The 23720-nt window shown below is 36.3% G+C and overlaps 1 protein-coding gene across 1 annotated transcript in view; it reads left to right on the top strand.

Moving 5' to 3' along the window:
• Window positions 1-23720, top strand: part of RPGR (retinitis pigmentosa GTPase regulator) — a 42378-nt gene that overhangs the window by 12899 nt on the left and 5759 nt on the right. Inside the window, exons 5-11 of the mRNA XM_010571388.1 lie at window positions 127-285; window positions 1787-1936; window positions 11324-11482; window positions 19733-19888; window positions 20433-20557; window positions 21417-21599; window positions 22518-22665. Coding sequence (XP_010569690.1) covers window positions 127-285; window positions 1787-1936; window positions 11324-11482; window positions 19733-19888; window positions 20433-20557; window positions 21417-21599; window positions 22518-22665 — 1080 coding nt within the window. The remainder of the gene's footprint in view (window positions 1-126; window positions 286-1786; window positions 1937-11323; window positions 11483-19732; window positions 19889-20432; window positions 20558-21416; window positions 21600-22517; window positions 22666-23720) is intronic.

Raw genomic sequence — 23720 nt, 5'->3', positions numbered from 1 at the left:
CAGACCCCAACTTTCATGTAATCTTTTTCCATTGAAAATTAAATTACTTGCTCCAGTTTCTCTGACTTTTTACCATTGATGAGAATGTCTTCATTCTGTGTATTACATGTGCTTTTCTGTATGCAGAAAAAGGAAATGTGTATGCTGCTGGAGGTAACAGTGAAGGTCAGTTGGGATTAGGTGACACAGAGGAAAGGACCACATTTCATTTAATTAGTTTTTTTACCAACCAGCACAAGATCAAACAGCTAGCAGCTGGATCATACACCTCAGCAGCAGTAACTGGTAAGAGCAACCGCTAATAAAATCTATTTATGTGTGTCCAGCCTGATGTTCCAGGGAAACATGTATTCCAGCATTCTGTCTGCATATGTGGGTATATTTTCTATGCCTCCCTGTCGTCTTTCCCTAGTAACCATAGTCATTTTTTGATAGCCAGTTGCCTATTTCAACACAATCTGGTAAGGGCGAGCAGTCTCATTAACTTCCTACAATTTTTGTGAAAGTGGACCTTTTCCATGAGCAATGGCCTGCAATGGGAGCTCAACCTGCACTAGTGTAGTAGGAATCCTTACAAAGGAGAGACAGTATGAATACCCTCAAAATGGAAAAAATCTTCAGTTCATTTCCAGGGAAGCCAGCTACAAAACATGAATCTTGTGAAAACTAAGTTTCTTTAATTCCACTTCTTACTGCAACTATTTTGGTCTACTGGTACAGGCTATACCTCTGTGTCATTACTAATTCTGAGAGAGGCCTAACCTGTGACCTGTTTCTCCAATGGCAAAATTACACAATTGCGACGCGTTGAAGTCCATACAGTTATCGTACTTTCAGCCATTGGATGGGTGGTCCTTTATTACCCTATAATGTAATTTCTCAAGTTTTGCTATAAAGCAGCTGTTTCTGTACATGTTTAGGGTAAGTAATTGACATTGTCATTTCAGAATGTGACAGAGAGTGTAAGATTGTATGAGAGATGCTAGCCTGCTCGTTTGGTTTGTATTTTTTTGTGACAATTGCTAACATTCTCCTGAGATTCGTAAGTCAGCTTTGAATTATTTTAGTTCCCAACAGCATCTCAGTAGCACTGTAGATGGCATGTTTTTTTATTCACAACTTATTTCCCACCAATAAGGAATATGCAGAGAGGAGACCCTATCTCTTCTAGAAAAATCTAGAGATTTTTCATGTTGTTTACTACCTTTTTTTGGTTTTTACTGCTACCATTGGTCTTTGTGTCAACAGAGGCTGGTCTTAATAAACTTGGAACAGCTGTTGTGATAGTTTAAGGAATACAAAATGAAGCTGGGCAGTATAATCACCTGAGAAGAGAATTGAAAGATAAGGGAAGTGGGATGTGTACCAGAGTCAGAAAAGACAATAAGTTTGGAAGAATGAGAAAGTGGTGACTTGCTACTAGAAATGAGAAGATGCCTTAAATTCACTGCAGTATTTTCATACTGACCTCTGGCAAATGAATTGTCTTATATGCTCAATCTCCCTCTTTTTGAAGGAATGTTTTTACATAGTGCTTTTCCTGTTGCTGTTTATGGTCTAACATCAGTTGATGACTAAGTGTTCTGTGTCACTTTTGAAAAACTTAAGGGATACCCTCTTACTTCAGACTGTTTTGTTGCATTGTGCTAAATACCATTTTATGTCCCTGAGATCATGACATTTAGTAGTATCATACACAGAGTTTATGAAATGCTCTTAAATGGGTAGATTAACTTTTTGTTAGTTTTGGTGTCAAATCTGTTAACTATCTGTGTCTTCATTTTAGAGGATGGGCAGCTTTTTGTGTGGGGTGACAATTCGGAAGGTCAGATTGGCTTGGCTGATGAAGCCTGTGTCAGTGTCCCTTGTCAAGTGGATGTTGGAAAACCTGTTTCCTCTGTATCCTGTGGATATTATCACTCTGCCTTGATAACAGGTAAGAGAATGGGAATAGCAGTGAGTGGAGACAAGTCAGTGGTTCTCATATTGTTGTCTTTGTGAAGGTAGCTAATGAGGCATTCATTACTTTTGAAACTAGATATGCCGTAGATGTTAAAAACTGCCATGTGGCAGGAAGTCATCTGTGTAGTTTTGTATCTCATTGGGAGATTTTGCCAGAGACAGGTTCTCTAAAATGCGGTCCTAATTGATTTTTTGGGGGCAATTGTATGTAATCTAGTATATAATTGTTTATTATTGTTGAGTTAACAATACTAACAATACTGTGAGAAAAACCTGCAGTTAATTTTCTGCATTTGCACATTGTTGTGCAAAAGTATATTAGAAAGATTGACTGTCTTATCACACTTTATTTTCATGAAGATTATGACAAATGTTGTGGATTAATACCATGGTTTCAATAATCCAACTTTTCTTGAGATTATTCATTTTTTTGTGATGATCAAATAATCATCTTCATCTTCTCTAGAAATGTAAATAGTGAATAGCCTTACTATGTTTTGAGGAAAAATTAATCTCATTTACTAGCAGTGCAAGATTGTTGTCAAAGTTTGATGTTACATCTTAAAATTTAAGTTTTGAAGTCAGTTAAACAGGCAGTAAGTATACAATATGAAGAAAAGTGTACGCTACAGTGAGCCAATGTCTGATCTCCAAACCAACCCACCTCTCTGTTGCTTTCCATCTCTCTCTTCCTGGCTCTCTGTTGGTTTCCAAAGTGATAATGCCACTCATTTTTTAATAATGCCAGTACAGGTGAACTTATCACTCAGTATTGATGGTATTATATATGAGCAGCCATGAATTCCTCTCAACCATATAGATTTACGTTATTAAGCTTTACAGTTTAGTCCCCTCAGAGTACTCAAAGATTTCAAAGGATCAATAGTTTTGATTGTAAAGCTTTTAATGGGTACCCAGGAACTATTCCATCAGATACTTTTCTCAGGTTACTCAATAAATGTTACTTTTCCACATACGATATCTATATAGTTCTCTGAGAACATGCTGTTAACAGAATGAGAGCTTCCTATGGTGGACAAATATTAATTAGGTGTTATTCTGGTAGTGTGCAACTTTTATTACAGACACTTTATTACAGTAAATTAATGAAGTGCCTGTGACTGATCAGGAGCTCAGCACCTGTCAGGAAATGTACAGCTTCCTGGACTTGAAATAAATGAAAAAAAAAAAAACAAAACAAAAAAACCCCAAAAAACTCCTTGCTTAAGGATATAGTAGGAAGGTGTGTATTACTGTCTTAGAGCCAAGAGCTGAAGCTCTGGCAAAACGGCAGTGGGATGTGACAAAAGGTTTCATTAGAGGAGGGATTGAGGACAGGCATCTAAGAGCAAGGGAAGAACAGTGTCTGCCAACTGCTCTAAGGAAGTAGAATCTTTTAATGGAGAGGGATGAGAAAAAAGGATTAGGGTGGCAGCTGAGTAAGAAGAATGGAGCCTCTTAAAATATTAATAGGAAAATGAACTGGTTATCACCTGTGAAAATGGGGAGTTGTTGAACCTGTTACTGTTTAAACAGGCCTTGGTGTGAGATGGAAAATCTTAATTTTCAGCCTTAGTATCTGCAAATCCTCCACAAATTGGACTTCAATCTGTCTCGCTAAAACTACTGACATACAGACGGCCTCTTTTGTGATGAAAGGATGAATATTTTTTAATTCTTTTCCTTTGGGTCCTTGCTGACAGTTTTATTTGACTGATAATTTAACTACTATAGAAATTTAGTGTTGGACATACAGTTACTTTTACTGAATTGATCTTCTGTTGTGCTAGTTTCAGTGTATATCCAGACAGTGTTAAAAACAAAGCTTATTTATTTAATCTAAGTATACCATAGTCACACATTATTTTCGCTGTGAAGTTAGCCATTAAATTATGAATTTGGAAGTTCTGCAAGTTGAGCCTGTTTTAAGTACAAATGTAGTTACCTTATTTTTCTTATAGCCTAGTTAGGAAGGAAGTCAAGGCACTATGCTGTTGAAAGATTTTGCTTAAAAAAAGGTGATTCTTTTAGTATTGTTGTCCCAGAATTTGTGGGATCATTCACCTGGTAGGCAAGCCAGTAACACACAGAGTCCGAGGTATTAGCTGTTTATTGCCGGTTCCGCACAGAAAGGGGTGCTAAGGGGTATCCCCGCAAAGCTGGCACACCCAGCACTAAAACAGTCATTCATTTATACATTGTAAATTAGCATAATTACTTCCATATCTTAAAGCTGATTGGAGTATAGTTGCCTCATCTTCATTTAAAGGTGCAGTGTCTCTTAATTTTCTTGCACAAGCTTGGTAGGTGAGGGTCTTCAGGTGGAGGTGGGTATTCTAACTTCTAGAGGTTTGGTTTTGATATTATAATTAGTTAAGTTCACCTAAAGGGCACGTTTTTAGCTGATTCATGTGGTATAGCCAAGCTTCTTGGGCAACCAGCCCATTAAAGTTTCTGGTTCCTAGTTTTAGGTCAGTTTGTTCCTTCTATTTCATTGTCTTGTCAAGAGTTGCTTACCCAAGTGATTTATATCAATTTCTTATCTTTTGTTTCCTAAGTTTGTAAAGAATTACGACCATAAAGATTTCAATATCATTATTAGGATTCTTTTTTCACTTATGGAAAACACTTGTCTGTAGGACTTGCTAGACTGGCTCAGAACAGTGGTTCACATCCTCAGTATTCTGCCTCTGAGGGGTGGTACAACATAGCAAACTAGATAATTATGGAGTATTTGGAATATTCATATTACAGGCATAGGGTTCTTTTCCCCTGAATTGCCAGTTAGTCCTTGAATTATGTCTTGAAGTATGTTTAAAAGTTTGCCTAGCACAGGGAGTTTTTCATGTATTTTTATTGTATGGTTTTATCTTGTATACTAGAATTTAGAGTGATTAGTGTTATTTTTAATATATACATTTGGATGGAGAAGAAAGTGTTTCTGTATTTCCAGAAATGAAATTTGAGCTGTTCAGGTAAGTGTATAATCTCTATTAATTACATCAACATCAATAAAATATACCAGAGGAACTTTTTTAGATTGTGGTTGCTGTTACTATGGAAGAAATGGGAGAAACACTGTTAATAGAAAGCTTTCAACACCTATAACTTATCAATTGTTAGAATACTATGGAATTGCTACATTTTGACTTTTTAAACATGACTTGTGCATAAAAAAGCATCAAATAATGTACTATCTTTAATAATAAAACATAGTTGCAAGATGTAGGACTTGGTACGCGTTGTTGGGCTGAACTGATGAGCATGGCACCACATGGTTCCCTTTCTTAATATATTTGTGTTTGACATAAGCTGTATACTGGCTAAGCAAACTGTTAGGATCACAGGCATATCTGGGTTAAAACTAAAAGGTGGTTAATGAGGATACTAGAATACATAGTGTGGTCACAGAGTGCCCTCTCCAGGGCAGGATGATCATTAATAAGAGACTATTGAGAAAAAAAGTGGTGAAGTATGGATTCCAACTTTTTTTTTTTTAAGCTAAAGATATTTCTTTGAAACAGCTGGTTTTAAAAAGATTTTTTAGTAGGCTTTTGTCTTTAAGGTGTTTAACTACTGTAAAGCCAAGTGCAATGTGCATGAAAAGTAGAGTGGAATACTGATAATGCAAACCTTTAGTAGATAAAAGCATGTCTTATGGAAATCATACAGCATTCAGTCATCTGAATTTGTACTTCAGTTCTACAACCCTCCCCCCACCCCTGAAGTTTCTCTTGTCTAGTAGTTCCAAAAAGATGATTTGTCACCTTTCTTAGTTTGGTTTTTAGAATGCCTTCTTTGGAGATGATAATTCAACTACTAAACATGTCAGTCACCTGTATTCTACCATGTACATGTGGGCCCCCGATGCCAAAAGCAGTTGTAGAATAGAAGAACAGAATATATCCCAAATTATTTTTAGTAAAAAACATTTTAAAAAATTTAGACTATGCACAAGGACAGGCAATGGCTAGCTCATTTCCATATGCAAATTAGGAAGCTGGTCTGGTTACTCCATGTTTGAAAGATGATTATTTGCCCCTTTTCTTCTCACTTTGCATTATTCAAAGACTTCTACTGAAAAGCAGTTTTAAGTTTATACTTTCCAGCCCTCTTGAGGACTTTTTCCCAATATCTGTTTCCTTTCCTTTCTTTTTGCAGACTTGGGACATTAGGTCCCTGTATTAGAGGTACGTCTCAAACAAAGCAACAGAGGAAGAGAGAGCTGAAAGATTGTAGCAATGATTTTGGGTCCATATACAGATCTTTACTTGACTAATCTTTGACCACACTCACTCAAGAGGGGACGATTTTTCAGAAAGCATTAAGCTTGGCAAGCATATATGGCTCATTTGTCCGCTGGAGGAGATGGAGAGCAGGAAAAGCCAATGTATCTAACCACTACTCTGGTGTCTACAGCAGAATTAGATTCGTGGAGCCAGAAAGGAATTGAATATATTAGACCTTTTCCGGTGTTTCCCCTGCCTGAACTGTTACTGAAAGCAAGGTCAAGATAGAATCTCACTGAGAAGATGTCTTTTTGTAGAGAGCTTTGTGGGTTCCTTTAATTCCTTTTTTTAATGTATTTTGTCATTATTTTTAAGGACTAGTTTTAAAGATCATCCATTCCACAAGCACTACCATGCTCAGAATTTCAGCATTTGAGGTGGTTTCAACCGATTTGGTCTTGAATAAATACTACTTTTTTTTCTTCCTTCATTTATTCCGGGGATCACAGAGTGCTCCAATTCTTTTGTCTGCTGCTCTCATTTGCCACCAGCCAGGTCTCATATCTTCTCTCATCTGCAGTATGCGCATTTGCCTTTGAGGGGCAAGGATAGTTTTCCAATTGTTTGCCCATTTTTTTGACATGCTTCTGTGACCTAAAGTTTAGTGATACAGAAAATGTGCCACACTAGGGAAAGTTCAACACATGAGTATGTGACTCATATGAGAGGAGAAAATGAAATTGTGAACAGAATGTCCTTAAAATGCAGACGTAGTGCACACAGTACATAAATGTCCTTAAAATGCAGATGTACTGCATACATGCTGTACTCAAAATGTATCTGGGTTTGACTGGATTCTTTTTACACTTGATAGCTATTCTTCATAGTTTTTAGACTATTTGCCTTAAAGGGATGTGTAATGTATTCAAAAATTGCTTTAATAAATGGGTTTGTCTTTGTTAGCTTGATTATTAAGTTGAAAAAATGTAATAAACTTGATTAGTTTGGGAACTCAATGGAAGCTTGGCCATTTGAATCTCTAATCCTATTAATTAGATTGTGATTGGATTAATATTTGCAGTGCACTAGTGTTTAAAAAAAGTGCTGGTCTCTTCAAAGAGAACTGCATAAGTAGTTAACTCCCAAGTGCTTTTGCGGGTTTATCAGCTTGTTTCTAGAAATATATGGCAGATCCAAGAGTATTAAAACAATACTTACCTTCCAAAAAATACGGAGTTCTTTTTTGTTGTTGTTGTTTTTTCTTCCTTTGCACTTAGAATCCCTAATAAAATCTCTTTTTGTTTGGTTACAGAAAACCTCACATCGCAGTAGATGTTTTTGTTGTTAATTGGGATACTGTTTTAGAAGAGAACTTGATGCTGCTGCAAATAACTTGAAAGCGTCAGCCTGTTCAGACTGTTTCTGCACATAGGTATAAGAATAAAGATCAGAATTAAAACAGAAATGCAAACTGAACAGAGAAGCCTAAACACAGTCCCTAGTTTAGAAATGAAATTAAATATACTTTTCTGCAGCTGAGATAATTTGCCGTTTCTTAAAAAATACAGATTGAAATGACTGCAAAACCCTTCTTAGAAAAGAAGTGTAGAAGAATGCAACAAAGATATTTCTGCACAGATACATGCAGGTAAATGGAGTGTTATAATATTATTGGGGTAGTTTGTGTGTGCAGAAAAGAAAATGTCAGAATGATAGAAAAAAATAAGGACAGCTAGGAGGATGGCATTACACCTCTGATGATAGTTGGGAAATACAGCTGCTGTCCTGTTTCCTTGTCTTGCTGAAGAGCTCTGTGGCTAGATTGTGGGTGGCTACTCTTAATAGCCTGAGCCCTGTGAAACCCTGCAGGAAGCTTGACACCGAGTAAGATTGTATTATTGTCATTCCCTGATTGTCCTTCTGTGCAGTTAGAGCATTCAGTAAAGATAGTAAGTCCAATTGCTAGCCTTAGTGGCCCAGGAGCATGGTACTTGAAGAATCTGTGCCTTTGTGAGAGGCAGAAGTGATCTTGCAAAATATAGAAATCATATAAAATAGTCTGGGGTTTCTTTGACTAAGGTAGAGTCTAAATTTCTTAGGTCTTGTATGCTTTACAAATAAGCATTGTGCCATCGCAGTTAGGTTCTAAATCTTTGGTGGAAGTGCCGGTTTGCAACTTTATGTTGAGGCTTAGGACTTATTTTCCATTTAAAGCAGGAATTCAGCTTTATGAAAAAAGTCCTTTTTACAGTTTTTGCTCTTTGAGTATGTCATACATTTTTTTCAGAATTTTCAAGTTAATTGATAGATGTCTGCATTTAAATTAATTTGAAGCTGAAGTATCTTAAAAAATGCATAAACTCTTTTTTTTGTCCTGAATGAACTTTGCCATAAAATAAGAGACATACTTCAGATTCTCCCTATAGATAAAATTCATTTAAAACCTATCCTCAGGCTTCCTTTGAAGAAAATAGGTTACAATTTAGGCCTTTTTTTTTTTTTTTTTTTTTTTGCTTATTGTGGATTGTCAATACCAAAGGTAACATACATCACAGATCAGCATGACTGCTCCAGAATTACTTCCTCTGAGAGGATGGGAGGAGAAGCACTGCTTTATTAAAAGACATAGTAGTTTAAGGGTTTTCAGAATGAAACCCTTTTGATGGAGGGTACTGGCAAAAGCAGTCTGTGCTGCTCTGTTCTATGCACCCATTGCTGTAGTCATTCTGTAGCACAAATGAGTGAAGAGTGAAGTGCCATAAAGGAAAAAAAAAGATATATCGCTATCAAAAGAGTTTTCCAGGAAAAACATTTTGAATCTAGTTTATCTATTGGATTTACCAGATGACTTAAATGAAAATGTATTACTAACTAGTTGATCCATAGTTACACAAAATGAAGATGCGTTTTTGCAACCTGAAATTCTTTATTCATGCAAAAGGAAGTTTTAAATGAATGTATTGCCAGAGTAAAGCTCAGGAAAATTCAATAAAAATGACACATTTCTTACTGACACCAGTTTGACCTTCTCATCGTAAGAATTAAAAATTCAAAAAATGTAAAATTCCTTTCCTGTCTTGGCTTGGTATGCCCAAGTTTTAATAAACTTCAGTTCATTTTGAATTATATCCTTCAATTTTTATTAACGTGGTTTTAATAATTTGACTAATCTAATTTGATTTTTAGAATGCATATGTAGCTTCATTTTTTTCTACTTTACATATTTATTCATAGGTTTACTTTTAGCTCGTCCATATTTCCTATTTCTGTGTAGGCTTTTTTTTTTGGTCATTGCCATTGTCCTTAAATTCCCAAATTTTAAGTTGTGGCTGACTAAGTGCAAGGAAAAAGCAACAAATGTAACAGCTGTGCAAATGGGGGAATATTCACAAAGGCTAACAGAAAACTAGTAATAAGCTTGTTTCCTTATGGTCTGCCTATGTTCAATGCAGAGAGGGATGGAATTCTCTAATGGTCAGTTCTGAGCACCTAAATAAGACTTCAGCTTTGAAACTTTCTTTGAGCTCATCTGTTTTCATTTTCTGTGGGGAAAGACCAGCATTTCTAAGGTCAACCCAACTTTCATGTTGGCAAGGAATTTATAGCTTTTGAATAAGAATCTCTCAGATACTTGTGCATCATGCAATAGTAATGCCTCTAAATGCTGTAAAAGTAAATTTGTGAACACTAAATGTATCCCTCTGAAAGTAAAAGTACATTTTGTACTGAAGCACAAATCTGCATGTTTCCAAAAATATTGTAGATGGGTGCTTCTGATGACTAGGCTTTAATAATGGAGTACACGTCTGGGGTTTGTTATGTTGTTTATGTAAGTGTAGCGCTCTCTTCAAATCTCCTTCAGCAGGAAGCTCCCACACAAGTTTAAACATCTCTTTGTCTTGGACTAGCTGCATGTGAGAGTTTTGCTTATCCTTGTGCTTTGTTATATCCAACTGAGATTAAAACCCAAACTTTTTCTTACATAATAGTGTATGGTGATGTTTTTGGTAAGTAATTTCAAATTCAGATTGTGGGCCACAATTTGTTATGAGGACACTACTCCACAGATAATCTTTTTCAGGAGTGGAGAACACTCAGCTATTAACTTGAAGCTTTCCTGGCAATGAGGAAATGTTTTCTACCTAAATCTCACTCTGATCTGTTAGAATAGTTGGGGGCCCCTTAGCACAGAAAATGAGAAATGTAGATGGAGATAAATTGTAAAAAAAAGATTTAGATAAATGTGAAATGTAGATAAATGTAACAGATGCAGATAAATTGTAAATACAGCAATGGAAAGTACATTTTACATGTTCCGTTTTTAACTATGGTAGAAGGATATACAGAATGCTGTCTTGAATGATAATTCAGACTCACGTAGCAGTTAAAAAGCAAAGGGAGTGACTGGAAAAGATAGAACAAAGGAAACTTGAAAGTAAAATGAACTATCCAAATTTGGGGTTAAACAGTTTTTGAACTGGATTCTTAAAAAGTCTGGGTGCATGAGAAGGGTTGTCTTGTATGATTATGTAGCAGATCAGAAAGAAGTTAAAGGAAGAGATCTTTAAGGACTTCTCAGTATATTTTTGAACTTAATTCTGGTGGAGTTACCACTGTGGAACCACTGCTGTATTCCTGTTGGATATATAGCCCTTTCCTTGCTCTCCAGACCACACACAGTTTCATGTCATTTACTCTGCTTTTTTTTTCTTTTTTCTCTGTATTTTACAAGAAGGAAGTGTGGATTTTCCATCAAAATTCCATGCAAAATGATTTTCTGTTGTAATTGAGATTCTTACAAGCAACTTCCATTGACATAAATACTGATTAGAGAGGGAATTACAGCCTCTCAGAAGCAGGATGTATATGGTTTTGTTTTTCCCTTGGTTAGATTCCTTTCAGGCTAAATGTTGCAGTTCTCATCTTGGAGAGGGCTAAAATTTAGCCCCGTCTTGTCCCATCAAAGCAGACTGCTTTGCACAGCTGTTTGGACATTATACAAATATGTTCAATTATCCCATGATGTTCATACACTTTTCTATCTTACTGATTTGTGTCTGCAGTGACCTTGACAACCCATCCTTGCTTCTCAGTGCATGCTGGAAAACCTGCTCTGTTCTGTATTTTCACAGGAGATGGTGAGCTCTATACTTTTGGAGAACCTGAGAATGGGAAACTGGGATTATTGCCTGAACAGCTGAAGAACAATAGAGTCCCACAGCCTGTACTGGGAATTATGGAAAAGGTTAATAAGGTTGCCTGTGGTGGAGAACACACAGTGGTGTTGACAGGTATGCAATTTAACTGGCTTTATTTACAGCCCTGTAACTTTATCAGTAAACTCAATTTACTTTAAAGAATTTACGTCCCACTGAAATGTAAGATGCTGTAGCGATCTTAACTGGAAGACCATTGTACATCAAGGAGGTAGAAATCCATGTAACACTTAGCCTAAGTGCAGGCCTGTGCTGTGCTGCACATATAGTTTGACGTTCAGGGCTGTGCTGTGCATATCCCTTGGCTACACGATAAACTTAGCTGGCTAATTGTAACAGAGGATCTTACAGGCAGCTCCTACTTGGTACCACTGGTTACACCACTTGCGTGTCCTTGCCTTTATCTAAAACTTCAGCAGCAAGTTCCCATGTGAATGTCCTTTTTATTTGACAGTATAAATGATGAATAGAGTTGTTTGCTTGTAAGAAAATCCTCTAAGAGCTCAAATGACCAAAATGGTGTAACCTTCCACAGATGGGATCTGTGTAGCATGCTGTGCCTGGCTGGCGGCCTGTTCAATTCCACACAGCTCAGGATTCCCAGCATCTAGAGGGGTATAAGATCATTGATATTATCTTCTTTTTCTTTATAGTCTTAGCTCCAACAAATAGCATTTTAAGAGATACTTTACAGAGTCTGAGTGCCTTTCTTACTGGAATTGCAACAAGCCGGCACCTCCTCGTGCAACATGGATGATTGATGTTTCTTTCCTCTACGGAGCTTGAAAGTGGTATTGGTGTGAGAGGGGAAATTGTAGAGGAAAGCTTCCATTCTGTAGTAAATTTAAATGACCTTGAATATTTAGGAATGTATTTAGGAAGTCACTTCTCAAGGAGCTGTCTGTTAATAGTGGTGGAGATGCACAATCTACTGGGTGCCTAAATGGATTAAATACCTCTTGTGGTACAGAATTTGCCTGTGACATTGAGCAGAATCTTTAGCATACATATAAAACTAGTAGTTATAGACATTCAATATACTGTACAAGTTATCACTATCAGCAAATACAACTGTTACATATTAGTCCACAGGGTTGTATGTATAGTACTTGGAAGATGGTGTATATTACTGTGCTATTAAATAGTTGTGTGCCAATGGTAAATTAGCTTTTCAAAGCGATATATGCAAAGCATTGCTAGGTATTTGTTTCCACAAGTTCTATCCTGAACTATAGTAGTATAGAAGCAGGAAAGGAAAGTTTGACTTTTCCCACAGATGATTTAAAAAATATCAGCTTTGGCTTGTAATGAATTCCACAGCTGTATAATATGCCTGTAATTAATCTCCTTCCAAAATGCAAAAGCTATAAAAACAAGTAGGATGTATAGATATCAGTCCTTAAATCTGTATTTTGAAAATGCTAAATAGTAATCTCGTGTCAATCTGGTGGCATGCCTTCAAGGTTATGCAACCAAAATTTCTAAAATATAAACTGAAAATCTAGCTGTGGGAGATTGTAAGTAATATGATGTGGTATTGTACTGCAGGCCACCGGAGAGAGTAAAGGTGGAAGTGATATGCTGGGAAACGTTATGTGTAATGATGAGTCAAGCTGTAAGATTCTGGGTAGGTTAAAACTCCTTTGGGAAAACTATGAAGAGGAAATAACAGTAGCCAATCCAGGAAATAATGCAAACATTTGTCTACATTTCAATGCCTTTGTCTCTCTTCTACCACCAACATACAGTCTTACCCTGGCAGTATTCTATGTCATAAAATAAATTTCTTTACATTAAATCAGATTATCATTATTAGGAAAAAAATTACCATAAATTTGGGGCCAGCAAATGTATAAATCATAGCATTATTTCATAGGTTATAAAGTGAAGTTCTGCAGAAAGAATTTGATTATCATTATTGATTATTTTTAACCATAAATCTGAAACCAACCAATAGATATTTTGTTCTAATGGTATTTCATGTGATAAATTTCATTATAACAAACGACTGTTACAGAGATTTAGTAGGAAGATGTAGACCTGGATGATATCATCATTATAGTGAAATCTGTACAAGAGCTAGAAGAAAGAGGCAAAATATAAATCATAGAATGGTTTGGGTTGGAAGGGACGTTAAAGATCACCTAGTTCCAACCCCCCTGCCGTGGGCAGGGACACCTTCCACTAGACCAGGTTGCTCAAAGCCCCATCCAACCTGGCCTTGAACACTTCAGGGATGGGGCATCCACAACCTCGCTGGGCAACCTGTTCCAGTGCCTCACCACCCACACAGTAAAGAACTTCTTCCTTACATCTAATCTAAATCTGCCCTCTTTCAGTTTAAAGCCATTTCCCCCTTGTCCTATCACTGCATGCCCTTCCAAAAAGTCCCTCCCCATCTTTCCTGTAGGCCCCCTTTAGGTACTGGAAGGCAGCTATAAGGTCTTCCTGGAGCCTTCTCTTCTCCAGGCTGAACAACCCCAACTCTCTCAGCCTGTCCTCATAGGAGAGGTGCTCCAGCCCTCTCATCATCTTCATGGCCCTCCTCTGGTCCTGCTCCAACAGGTCCATGTCCTTCTTATGTTGGGGTCCCCAGAGCTGAACGCAGTACTCCAGGTGGGGTCTCATGAGAGCAGAGTAGAGGGGGAGAATCACCTCCCTTGACCTGCTGGTCACGCTTCTTGCATGACCAAATGCCAAAAAACAAACATAGTGAAGAAAACACCATAGTAAGTCAGTGTCTTAATATGTAAGATTTAATTGCCTATGGAAACAGATTTTGTAGTAGAAGGCAAATAAGGAACTCGGTGATTGCTTAGCTGGCAGTTGATGATCAAAGTGTTGTGTGCTAGAAGATCCAGCTGAGTCAAGAGAAGAGCAAAAGTATATCCTCCAACAAAATACATTTTCATAAAGATTAATAGTTGCTGCGATAAGAGCGAAAGGTCAGATAGATGTTTTTTAATGGGATTCAGCTATTATTAAATAGGCTATAGCTGTGAATTTCTGCCTAAAACACTTTGAACAAAAGAGTAGAGGGTAATGGACATACTGTCTCAAGTGAAAGATACTTCATCAAGAGTGGTGACATACAGAAATTTTTCTGACTCAAAACAAAATTTGGGGGAAAAATTGGGAAAAGAGCTAGGTTTGGACATGGTAATCATTTGAAAAGTGAGTGCAGCATACATGCATTATAGGCTTTGCACCAGAAACTTAACTTGAAATCACTACTGAAGGGTGTATTGCATCTCGAGATGAAGTGGCGTGACCACGAATTGAGAATTCTAATGAAGGATATATCTTTAAAGAGGAGCAGAAACATCTATACCTCTTTTAAGCTCACTTTCCTAAATTAAGAAAGTAGTACAATTTTGAAGATACTTTGAATTTCATGTATTGTCTTCCATGAAGATGGGTGCTGCTTGGCTTTAGTAACAATATATATTGATGTGGTTTTCATCTTTCCAGGGTCTTTCCAGTTTTTCAGGGTGTGTGTCATTTCAGTCTTAAACAATAAGAAGTGAGTGTTTGACTATTGTATATTCCCCTGTTTCATCTATCTCATTTAACACAGGAATAGGATAGGAGAAAATGTCATATGGAGAAACTGTTGCACATCTTTGCTCATTTCTTGTCATCAGTTCTACTTAGGGTTTATCAAATTAGAAGAAAGCATAATCCAGTTATCTTACTGAATACGAGGCAAGTTTCTTCCTGACTCTCATATATAATTAGTCTATTCCAAAGCACTTCATCTGATTTCTTTTTTATGACTGTCTTATCTATTCTATTGGTAATTTTATATGGTAAGAACCACTGTTATCTGGGTTATTAAATCAAGCTACTGTTTGGAATCTCTCCAGCAAATATCAGAGTAAATGGTAGAAAGTATATATTAAAATAATTCTTTTTTTTTTCTCTGAAACTCCAAAATGGGAAACTCTTTTTTTTTTTTCCCTAGAGAACAAAAAATTAAACTGTTGAGAGCAATGATTTGGGAAAAAACTTTAAAGATACAAGGGTTTAGAAATATTGAAGATGGTATTGGAAACCATCTTCTTTACAAGTCTTATTGTTACTTCTGCCTTTAACATTTGCAGTTGTTCTAGAGAATAAACAGAATCACAAAAATTCTATCATGCAAAAGTTTTCTCTCACTGTAGCAGCACAAACCGATTCATTTCATGACAGTCTATAAGCCAGTTCAAGAAGATGATATCGTCATCCTAGATGACTTCTCTCAGAGACTAAAAAAAATGCATCCACTACTCACAATGCTTGCAAATGTTTCCTACTGAAAATGAAATCTGTTTGTATCATCACTTTCAAAAGAACTATGAGAAAGCAGAAATCTCAATTTGCATACTTTTTCAATAAAGCTTTTTAAAAGGTAGAATAATAATAACTTGTGAATCTAGAAATTGGAGAAGAAGAAACAGATGACTGGGAGTGGCCTTAATATCTTACAGTTTTTTTCAGATGATGACAGATCCTCTGGGAATAATCCTGTCTATAAAAGGATATATTACCTCCTTTATTCTCTGAAAGGAGGGAAGGCAAAGATATCTCTTCAAAGGAAAAAGTGAAGCAGTCCTTCAAGAATAGATCATTTGACATAACAATACAGCACATTAGTGTGTTAGTATGTAAAATGTTGGATTTTTCATCTTCTGTCTCAAGGTCTTTTAAAAAGAAAAGAAAGTCAAGATACCCTTCTGAAAGAGGATGAAAAGGATGAAAAAGCTCTACCTTTTCATGACAGAACTGACTGTTCAAACCATATAGGATTATCTAGATTTTTCAAAGCATTCTTAAGTCTGTATACTATTTATACTGAAATCCCCAAATCCAATTACTAGCTCTGGTAAAACTGAGTGTTGTGTTGACAGCTGATTTTTACAGTAACATTTTTCAGCATAAGCTGTTTAAAAATAAAGCTACTGTAAGAGTGAATAGCCCATTGGCGTAGTAGTCGTAGTAGTAGTAATAATAATAATGTTCAAGAAAAATGAATCTATGTGGAGAGATATAAGCATACCTGTCTGTTTCTGTTTTTCTCCCATGGATTTTTAACTTTGTCTATAGCCTTAAATACATAGCAAGGAATGTATCAATCTTAAAAACACTCTTGGAGCTCACTCAGTTCTTTCAGCAAATAGCACGTGTTAAAAAAAATAATCTGAAAACTATATAGACTTTTGCCTAGGACTATTTTATTTATAGTGACAGTGGTCATGGAGATTAAAGAACTGTTATGTACTCCAGAAGATGCCTGCAAAGGTGGAAGATCCACAGTTACAGGGAAATATCCCTGTTTTTCCAAAAAAGAAAATCTAGGAAGTAAAGGAGAAGCAGTCCCAGCACTTGAGTGCTGGAGGTCACTTGGAACAGTGAAGCCATTGGGTTCTGTGCAAGCTCTGAAACCACTTCTCTTCATCCTTCAAGGGCCCTTGTCATGGGCTGCTGCTGTGGAGGCAGCAGTTCCTTCCTCGAGGCCAGCACAGGGCTTGAGTTCTGTTTCTTCTGGCTGCTGTTAACATGGCTGAGCCTTCCTTGTGATTCACGGATGCACTGGAGGCACTGCTGCTTCCCTCGTGCTGCTGTGGCCGTATGTCTTTCCCCTTGTACCGCTCTGGTGCTGCCTTGACCATTCCACAGAAAACTGTTTCAGCAAAACCCCCCAAAACCTGGCTTACTCAGCCGAGCTGGCTCACCACATAGCCAGGTGGACAGCAGAGACAGTGCAAGAGGGGACTGAAGACAGAGAATGGGAGAACGAGATCTGCCCTTTTGCTGGCAGTACGTTTTATTTGTCTCATCTGATCATATCCTTACTGGGACAGAGGACAGTAAGAAGAAGGTGACAACGGGGCTATATCCCCTTTTGGATTAATGGTGTAGGCAAATTAATTTAAAAATTCAAGTTCATAATGATGAAATTCACCTCTCTCATTTTATCACTAAGTCTATGAAGTTGCTTTGCCATAGACTTCTCTTTCCATGTATTTATAAAGACAGATTGGAGGAAATACCTCATTTCTGCTAAGTGAGATCATTACTGAGGTTTGGCCTCACTTCTGCACCAGACCAGTGAATCATTTAAGAAAGGTACAAAGTTTTTGTCGTCCTGTGCCTTGATAATTGACTAATAAGCAAATTTAGGAGGAGCAAAATTTAGGTGCCCTTGGTCTATAGCGGCAGTAGAAGAAGTCATTCTTCTTATAAAGGCACTCTAACCTTGCTTTGGATGGGCCAGTTCTCCTCATTGTCAGTAGAAACAGAGGAAAGAAAATAGTTTCCTGTACTTTTAAAGTTAGCATTTGAGAACATCTCCCTCTAAACACAAATGCAAAAGGCGTTGCATGTTTCAAGCTAGGATTAAAGATAATGTGAAGAACCTCCAACTTCACTCAAAATAATTATGTTAATCACATAAAGCCATATAATTTGAAAATTACAAGATCTGCCAGTTTCCAAAGAAATATTAAGACAAATGCAGTACTTCTAAACAGAATTTATGGAATCAGCTATGCTGAGAAAGTCATTTACTAAAATGAAGATGAGACTTTGGTTCAATTAGAGAAAGCTCCTGTCTTTCAGGTGTAGTTTCTTGATTCTTATGCAGAAAGTCTAGATATTACAGAAAATGTCTTCTTGTTTTCCTTTTTAAAGATCCTGAGGTGGTCTTGCTTTCTTGCACGAAGATTTCCAGCAGAGGGAGCTTTACTATTGCATTAAATTAAAAAAGTAGCTTTACTCAATATTTTTCATCTACAATCTGAAAAACTGTGAGAACATTGTTTGTTTTTTTTTTTATGGTGTGAATTCATGACTTCTTAATATGGAACAATTTAAAAGGGGCAGAAAGGGCAAACCCTTTGCTAGAAAGAACTTTTCCATACATAGTGTTACAGTATTTCATCATGGTTCCTTTGAAATCGGAAAGTTAACATAAGTTAGTAAGTGTACTGTTGTAGTAATATGGAATCTGGTCTGATCTCTGCTTTCTCTTTCCCTGACAGTAGTGAAGGATTAGTTTGAGGGAATGGTAACAGAATTTGTTTTTAATATTTCTCCAGTTTGTGGCTGCTCTGAGAATTTGGTCGCACAGTATAAACTACTTTTGTGGCACCGAAACTTACTTTGCTCTCCCAGTGTCCTTGTTCCCTTGACACAAAGAAGTGCTCAAACCCCAAAGATTCTCTGTCATTCCACACATTCCGCTGTGGATGCCCATTCCTCTCTTGCTTTTGAAGGTGGTGAGATTTTTGTCCTGATGGCATCTGTGCAGCAGGAGCAGGCATGCTCTGCACCATGTTCATAACAATGATGTAATGATATATTGCTCCCAAGTCTCAGTTCTTTTTGCTTGACATAGAATAGTTTTTGTCCTTCCCAGTCTTTCCCAGGTTTTCATAACTGTTTTTCAGGTACTTTAAGTAGTACTTCTCTAGCTTTTCCTTTGTTGCCTACATGCAGAAGAAAAAGGGGCAGGGAATAAAATTCTAGGAAAACTTCTCCTTTTCCCCAAAAAAACTTAGTCTTTGAATTTCCCTTTTCAAGCATGAACTCATCAAGATTTCCAAGCTTCACAGTCTTCCCCTGTTGTGATGGAGTGCCAGGGATGGACACACCAAGAATCTTTATTGCTTTGGAGAAGCTCTTATTCTTTTTCCTGGCACAGACAGTCCATTAAACAGACAAAATATAAATGTGGAAGGATGATTATTCTGTCACAAGATAACACAATTATAGTGTTCTCTGTATTTAATGCAGGCCTGATTTGGTAGCTGAACAGAATACTGAAACGTATTCTCTTACTGTTCCAGTCTCTTCTTACACAGAAGTTAGTATTGGTTTAAAGAGGTCTAGTCTATTAAATTTACGGTCATACAGTGTACGTGCAGGTAACCAGAAATTAAGATGAGACTATTGTACTTGAAAATGCACATATATGTAAACATTGTGGTCTTGAATTAATTGCAGTATGTAAAGTCCCATAAATTTTTTGTTAGCTGATGTTTTGTGTACATGTGATCAGTGGATTATTTTGCAGTTATGTTAGAAAATATATTGCATATTGAACCATTCAAAATTCTTTTCTGTATATATTTTAGTGCTTTATTTCCTGTTTTTTATTTTGTTGCATTTTGTTATTAATTGATAAATGTAATTCATTAGTTGGTACATTTTTTTAATTGATAAAACATTGCTTTTTTGATGCTGATGTCATCTGACTACCATTTGGCTAATAGAAAGCAGATTATAACATACATATAGTTACCAGCATATTTGTTGTTAACTTTGCCTATACATTTTCAGAGACGGATGTATATACTTTTGGACTTGGACAATATGGGCAGCTGGGACATGGTACTTTTATTTTTGAAACTTCAGTACCAAAGTCTGTGAAACACTTGAGGAGGCATAAAATATGTAACATTACATGTGGGGAAAATCATACTGCTGTAATAGCAGGTATGTAAGTGAAAAATTCTGAAATGCACTTCCAGCGACTCTATTATACTGTAAAAGCTTTCTTTATAAAATGAGCAGTAGAAGAAGACATATACAAACTTACTAGATCTAAAGGTTAATTAAGCTAGTGAGAAAGCCAGATTCGATATTAGGAATTTCTGATTCACAGCCATGCCATGCATAGCTCTGTACCTGGTATCTCCCGGGGAGTTATAACCTCATAATCATGCCTTGCTAACAAGTATTCTTGTTTAGAAGCCTTTGTTTTTCTATACAATTTCAATCTTATTATTTTGTTGTTGTTGTTTTGGTTGGGTTTTTTTTACAAATTGTCTGGACTAACTCTTATCTCAGTACTTCGCCTGAAAGTATACATATTTTTTGATCATATTCACCTGTTGAAAATCTAAAAATAATTGTTCAGGTTTTGCTTTTGGAAGAGAAATACTCCTTACTTGCATGACCTGTTACTTTGTAATGGTTTTGTCCTAGTTTTGTATTGAATCTTTGTTATTAATAGCATCCTTTTTTTTTCCACATGCAGAGAATGGCCTCATGTTTACTTTTGGAGATGGACGACATGGCAAGTTAGGCCTTGGAGAAGAGAATTTTACAAATCAGTTTGATCCCACTCTGTGTTATAATTTCTTGAGGTTCACAGTCCTTTTGGTAAAACTTTTGTTCATGATTCTCAAACATCAAAAGATTTATCTTTTTATGAAACACGTTATTAATGAGAGTTGAAATCTCATTATAGAATTATTTCTTTCTATAACATTTAATTAGTAGGCAACACAAATTGAAAGAAAAAGGAAATGATATTTACTTACTGCACTGTTCATTTAGTTTAGAATGTATTTGGTTTGGACTACATTTATAGACTGCTTTTTAGGATTTTATTCAGTAGTGTTGTGCTATAGCATTTTGGTCTGTAGAGCTGTGGTAGCCTATAAAATTAAATATTTGTTGCTCTTAGATTGCTGGCAGTAGGGGGAAACCAATATCTGTTCTGAAAACACCAGAGTGTCATCTTTTTAATTTTAACGATTATTTGTACAGTGGGATATTTATGTAATAATACTTTGTCTGTTGGAGGGTGTAGAACTTGCTTTACATTTTGTGGATTTTGTGATAAAATCTCTAGGTTTGTATCACTGAAGCTATCAGTGTTGCCCACATTTGACTTGCATCAAAATAATTAGCTCAAATCCCTCAAAAATTGGTGGAAATACCTTTGCTTTCTCCTGTATCAATAACTTGATAGACCTATCTTGTGTTCTGTTCAATACAAATACATTGTATTAAGTAAGAAGAAGTGAACATAGATCACTAGTCATTAATAAATGTAATTAAGTACTTTTATGTGGCTAATGTCATTAGGAGCTAAATTTGAAGCAATTTAATCTCACTTTTAGTATGTTTTTCTTACAATCTAAGCCACTAGAGACGATTGTGAGAAAATGAGATCCTTGTATCCTTGTACTGATACTTGCAAATGAAATAGTCAGACCTTTTTTTGGTGCTGTAGGTTGCTTGTGGTGGTTGTCACATGCTAGTTTTTGCTGCTCCAAGACCTAAAGGATCTGAAGAAGTACTCTTAGAAGATTTATATGAAAGCCATTTGACTGCTACTATCTCTAAAATGAGTGGAGACTCACTACTAACAAACACCTTACAACTAACATCAGCACGAATGCGACGTCGAGAGAGGGTAAATTCAGAGCTGTTTAGAGTTGCCATACTTCTTTTAGGAAATAAAATCACTTTTAAAGCTAAAATCACAGCATATACCCAGCAGATAAATATATCTCCTTAAAATACGTGTTTAATTTTAATGTATAGAAAGAAGAATGAATGTCTACCCTGGCTCCAAAGTTGATGCAGGTAAAAGATAGGTCAGATTTTACTTGTTTATTTCTATGAAGAAGACTCAAATTGATTTTGTTTTTTTTTTTTTATTCTAAAATGTAGAGCCTGTTCCTTTGCATTTTTAAAAATATCATAGAAATATTTTTTGAAAAGAGCGAGAACCTAATTCTTTTTGTTGTTCCCTCTGAGTCCTTGAATATATTAAACAAGTTGATAGTTTATAAAATATTGTCCTGGTTTCAGGAGAAAGTTTCGCAACCAGCTTAAAATGATCCTTAGATCCTGTAGCTACTTAAAATAGTAGTTTCTTCTCCTTTATCTCCACTACACATGTGATTTCCCTGAACAGCGCAATGAATTGGATCATTTCACTTACCTGTCTGAAAACTAACTCTACCACAAAACCACACTTTTTTGGTAAAAATGTATTGATGTTGTGGATTAAATGCCTGAGTGTTACTGGAGAGACTAGTATTTTAATTTTAAATAAAAATCAAAGTTCTTTTTCTCCTTTGTCTACATTTTAAGACTGCTTGAGATTATTGTGTAGAAATTACCTAAAATATTCCACTATATACCTATCCACTTTTTAGGACTATAAATAATTAAAATATTAAAGAAATTGTGTTTATGCTTTGTATACAAAGTTACAACGTTGTATCATCAACTAAAAGAAAATACCACTGTTAAGCTTGAGAGGTTGCTTACATTTTATTCTTCTACTCTTATTCTCAATATATATTTTTTTAATCTTCTAAAGGAAAAGTCACCAGAACAGTTTATTCGAATGGCACAAACTCTGCCTCCACTGGGAGAAAGCTCCTTAAAATCCTCGCTGCCTGTGACTAGCAACACTAGCCCACTCTGTTTTTCTGCAACAAGTCTTCCTAAAGCTGTACCTGCGAAGGGCAGAGACCATGAAAAAGGTGAAGTGTCCCCACATCTTGCTGCTGTTTTCTCATAATTATGTAGTTTGGCTTTCATCGTTCATAAACAAATGCTCAGTTTGAATGTGAAAGAAGGTTTAATTTCAGTCTTACCTCAAGAGGGTCTGGCAGCATACAGACATGAAAGTTGAGAAATGCATACCAAAAATTGCCTCACACTGTTCATGTTTGGAAAATGTGCTTAAAAATTTAGAGGAGGGTTGAGTGAAAGAAAAACAACTTCTAAATTGTATCTGTCGTTCCTCAAGCCTGTAGAAATAGGGCTTCACAAAAATACTATAAGATTAGTAACTGCTTTCTCAATTTTCACAAAAAGGAAAAAGAATTGCAGAAAAAAAATTATTAGGAACAATCTTAAAGACACAGGAAGGCCTACAAGAGACCTTGGATGAGAAAAGAGGTCTACTAATTCTTACAGGATCTTTCTTCTTCACTTGGAAATGCAAAAGTACTCTTCACTCTCTCTTATCTAAGATAATAAGGATTTACAATATTCTAGCTAATGCAAAAGCCTGGATAACAATGATACTGATACAGCACTGGACTTTTGCATAGATTCTCTAGAGCAGTTCTGGACTTCATCTGGGTTCCTAGGCATGTGTGATTTCCTGGGAAGAGCAGTGATGAAGAGTGCAGAATGCAGTGCTTCTGTGTAAAAGTTAGCTCAGATTTATTGGACAGTCAAATCCAATTTGAAAGTAACTAATTCAGTTAGAATTAAGATGATTATTTGTAAAGCTGCCAGCATGTCCATTAGCATTTCTGGTTCCAGGAAGGCAATGCAGTGAAATTTGAATTGCCTTCTGAGGCCTAAAACCTCGGGTTTTGTGCCATATGAAACTGCTCATATACCTGATGAACTTGAGGTGAACCTGAAAATGATGTAGGTACATTTTAATGATGCTGCATTGGAGTTAAACTCACTGTCTCTCCATCCATTACACAGATAATGTGCAACGTAGGCGATATGACTGCAGCTAAGTTAGTTTAATTGGTACACTATTATTGAAGAGATT

This window comes from Haliaeetus leucocephalus, unplaced genomic scaffold (genome assembly GCF_000737465.1).
Source record: "Haliaeetus leucocephalus isolate CR32 unplaced genomic scaffold, Haliaeetus_leucocephalus-4.0 Scaffold317, whole genome shotgun sequence".
Taxonomy (NCBI): Eukaryota; Metazoa; Chordata; class Aves; order Accipitriformes; family Accipitridae; genus Haliaeetus; species Haliaeetus leucocephalus.
Note: the sequence above shows the minus strand (reverse complement) of the source record. Positions and strands in the feature narration are given on the sequence as shown.